This window comes from Morone saxatilis, unplaced genomic scaffold, assembly GCF_004916995.1.
Source record: "Morone saxatilis isolate NCDOM2014 unplaced genomic scaffold, NCSU_SB_2.0 Contig1, whole genome shotgun sequence".
Classification (NCBI taxonomy): domain Eukaryota; kingdom Metazoa; phylum Chordata; class Actinopteri; family Moronidae; genus Morone; species Morone saxatilis.
The window spans coordinates 135,152-139,500 of NW_023339651.1; the positions used below are offsets into that span (position 1 = coordinate 135,152).

Consider the following 4,349-nt stretch of genomic DNA (forward strand, 5'->3'; position numbering starts at 1 on the left):
CTGTTTTTATTTTTTATGTGTTGTACAGTGCCCAGAGGCGCCTTTAAATAAAATGTATTATTATTATTATAGTATTGAGTCTTATGGAGATTATTGAGCTCAGTTATTGATAAAGTTTGATCTGTATTAATAACTGGGAACGTTACACATTCAGTTTTTACACCGACCTCTGACTTAAGTTAACTGTTTGGTTGTGGACATTTAAGGATTTCAGCTTCAGGTTTGGAAACAGTGATTAACATTTTATGAACCACAAACCAAACAGTTGCAGCTCCGCTGTTATAAATGGTTTACCTCCTTTGCTGGCGGAGCGTCCTCTGGATGATCGTCGCAGTGGTCTGGCTGGAGGGGCGGAGCTATCCAGGTGATATCTGCTGATCACATTCTGGTTGGACAAGGCTGAAGATGTTGTTGCATTCTTACTGGTCGACTCGTCCCCGCCCCCTCTGCTGTCGTTTCCCTGGCGTTGGGCACGAGAGGAGGAGCGAAGGCTGAGTTTACGGCGCAGCTCGGGAAGTTTCTTCATCTTTAGGGAGAGTTTCCTCACTGTGCCAGGTGATTTCAGCCTGTCAATCACACTGCCGGACACACCCCCTTTCTTTTGGGAGGCGGGGCTAGAGTCTGACGGAGGGTAGTCTGAGGGAGACACAAACACTGAACACGTGTTTTCCTGTAACAAAGAATAAACACATTATGCAGTCAGGTCTTCTTACCTGTGTGTTCTGTTGCGATGTCATCAGTATGGTGGCTGACATTTGGATTGGCGCCCTCCAGTGGACAGTCACTGCTACGACTCTCTGCTGAGCCGACCCACACTCCTCCCAGCTCTGCTCTGGTATCTCCTGGCCCCGTCCTCTTTGTTGTGCCTCCTTCCTCCCTCTCGTCCCTCCTCCTCCATATGTCCTCCTCCCTGCGTGGACCTCCTGCGTCCTCCTCCTCAGGGATAGGGTTGTACCAGATGTTGCTGCTGCTCTCCTCCTGCAGCCCACAGGCCTCGTCTGAAGCCTGGGTTTTTCCTGAAGACAGCACCCAGGCTCGGCTGCTGCGATCCAGGCTTTGCAGATAGGCCCGCTGACCGGACTTGGCGCTGACAGAGGTGGTAGCCACATCAGGAGTGCTCCCCGTTGGCTGCGGGGCTTCCTGGTGGACTGTCGTAGAACTGACAGGAGCACAGGGGGTGCTGGTCATATCCAAGGCCAGACTGACGCACATCCGGTCGCTGCACTTCTCTGTCTGTGAGCAGAACAAGAAGTGGGGGTCAAAGTACTTTAAGGAGGAGTCAAAAACCAAGACCAGAAGTAGAAGGAAAGACTAAGGTATGAACACAAAGGTTGAGTCTATCTACCAATAGTGAAACAAGAAAAGCTCAAACTACCAAGAGCAAGACAAGAAAGAGGAGTCAGACAACTAGAGACACATCATCAAAAAGGAGGGATTGAACTACCAGAAACGCATCTAGAAGGAAAGGTCAAACTATGGACCAGCAGGAGGGGTCCAACTGCTAGCTGCAAAACAAGAAGAGGTCAAACTACCAATAGCAGGACAAAAAACACTTGTCAAGCTACAAGGGGGACGAAGAGAAGGAAGGATTGAACTACCAGCAGCAGATCTAGAAAGAAGGGTCAAACTACGAACCAGGAGGAGGAGTCCAACTACCAGGAGAAAGAAAAGAAGACAAAACAAACCCTAAAGGAGCCGGATTAGGACAAAGAACGGAGAAACAAAGAACGCACCAAGAGGAAGGGTACATGAAGTAAACACACTCATTATGTTCTCTCATTAACCTGCCAACCATCTTTTACCTTATCCTGTGTTAGCCTCTGACTCCAGGCCTGCCCAGATGCATCCTGGGATATCCCTGATGGTCGCTCCCGGTCAGAGGTTCTTGGGGCAGAGCTTGAGTGCAGGGCGGTGGGCGGAGCCACAGAGCCCTGCCGTGCCCACGACTGTTTCTTGGCAACTGTGATGTGGTTGTGTGGGGTCGAGGGGGGATCAGGGTCTGTCGGAGTTCTTGTGGTCATCATCGATGGTGATGATGGTGAGGAAGACGACTGGAGGACAGTGTCAGGCTTTACTGGAACATCTGCAGGAAACACACACAGCTGTTATTAGCATTCTGGTGGTTGGATTAAAGCCTTCGTTTGGTGCTGAGAAATCTGAGCAGGAATTCAGTGGTGAGTTATTTTGTGGTTCTTTGTTTCTGTCTCACTCTTTTGGTTTCTCTGTTTGTTAAAGACCAAAGGGTTAAATTGTTGGCGACCTTTGTGAATCATATGAGTTCATGAGTTTTTCAGTCAAAACAAACACTTTGGAACAGATAACCAAACTGCTACCAACCAGGTTGGCAACTTACATTCACTGAGCCAGCAGTCTGGGAACCAGACCAACCTGTGAGCTCATGGTTTATTTGCCCTGGCAGATGAGATTTCCACCAGTCCTGGTTTCAGTCAGGCCAATCACAACCATTTATCTAATATGGGGCAGGTTTGATATGATGACAGTACAGGAGGAGAGCGAAATGTTATTGGCTGTTGAGCAGAGCCTGAATTTGACCAAAAAAGGTTCCAGTACCTTAATTCTTTTGCAGTTTCTAATCCTTTTCAACAAGGACATTTTCAGTGCTGTTTTTCTTGCATTAAGCTAGCTGTATGTTTACAAAGAGAACCTCACCAGCATTGCTGTACGCAGGGTTTTAGAAATACTAAGGTCCAAACACTGAACATGCTCGGGGGGTATTTGGGGCACCAAAGCTTCAAAATAGATGTTATTTATAGTATTGGTAAGGCACACTGGTTGAGTACTGGCCCATGTCAGGCACTGCTGTTGAGGCATTGGTTGCAGGTCTATCCAACTGGAACCTCAGTCAACTTCCTCCTTTCCTGTACTTAGATATGCTATGTGCTAGGCTCAGGAAGAGGACTCTGTGTCCGAATGAGCAGTAAATATAACAACACTTTAATTCTTATTTCCTTTTTAAGCTGTCCTAAATCAGTTTTAAAATCACAGTAAAATGTCTCTTTAATGTTTTCATGTTGGTTTTGTGATGTTTTTTAAGTGAAGTAATAGACTGTAGCACTGTGGCCAGGACAACGTTCCCCTCAGGGACAATAAAGTTTGCTTTTCTCTACATCTTAACTTAGCTAATGTTAGCAAAACATTTGCTATCAGATATAACTAGCTAGCTAACTCTTAATGTAGATTAGTGAGTTAGTAATTAGCTAACTTAAGATGTGACTATTTGTATTGTTTTTATCTTTTAACCACCAATCAGCGAGAGAACTCAACACCAGTTTAGCACATGAACATCCATCATGCTCATTATTGGTCATTATTGATCTTCCATAATCACATCAGCTGTTTTTGCTGAAACAAACTGGAAAATTTAAAGCAACAGTTCATCAATTATAACCACAGATTTTCTCTGTCACATCCTGAACATCTGGATTTGTGTCTACCAGCTCTGTGCTTCCTGTGTGTGATCCTCGTGACACACAGTATGCAGACGATCTGACTGAGCTGCATGAAAGAACCTTCTGTGTGAGTTTGAATCTGAACTCTACAAACCACGGTTGTCCTCAGCTCTAACCTATCTAATCTAATCTTAGAGAATCCTGCCCTCTGATTGGCTCTCTGTTATAACCAATCAAAGCTCAGATCAACAGTTTCCCCTCTCTCACAATCAGAGCTTACAGGTATATTAACTTGCAGGTTACCATAGCAACAGATGCTCCTACATCTCTGAGGACCTCTACAACCTCATCAAAGATCTCTACATTCTTTGTGACCCCATGTAAACTGAAGAACCTCTGAGTCCTCTTCCGGGTCTTCCTCAAGGACCCATGAAACCTCTGAAAGGACTGTGAAGTGACGTATGGCTCATGCAGGGAACTACAGTGATTGGTTGAATTTGTGTTAATTGTTGCGATCACAACTGATGTAGCAGCGTATGGGGTTCCTTCAGGGTTTCTGTTGTGGGTGCCGGTTTACATTTTACATTTAAGACATGAAGTAGTAAGACAAATGATGTAAACAGTCCAAAACAATCATCTTAAAAGAATGTCACATAAGCTATCCTTCTCTGATCATTACCGTGGGTGAAAGTTTGGTTTGAGTTTAGAATAAATGTAAACATGTTAGGCAACCATGCTGGCGTACTTCTACAGAGCAGTCATCAATTCATTTTTTATTTGCCTTGTTGTGCAAAAAAAAAACGGTTTTTATGATTTTTATTTTACAACAAATATGTGTGAATAACGGAAAATTTATATTTTAATATGATTTTTATTATTATTATTTCATATAAAGTACTTGAAAGAAATGATGGTGAGTAATATGGTGTGCTGTGTTGG

At 44.4% G+C, this 4,349-nt stretch overlaps 1 protein-coding gene across 1 annotated transcript in view; it reads right to left on the minus strand.

Annotated features, from left to right (window-relative positions):
• LOC118327799 (rho GTPase-activating protein SYDE1) overlaps positions 1–2,081 on the minus strand; it is a gene marked incomplete in the record, with an annotated part of 6,318 nt that extends 4,237 nt beyond the window's left edge. The window contains 3 exon segments of the mRNA XM_035661263.1: positions 295–636; positions 714–1,233; positions 1,803–2,081. Coding sequence (XP_035517156.1) covers positions 295–636; positions 714–1,233; positions 1,803–2,024 — 1,084 coding nt within the window.
• Positions 2,082–4,349: the final 2,268 nt, after the last annotated feature.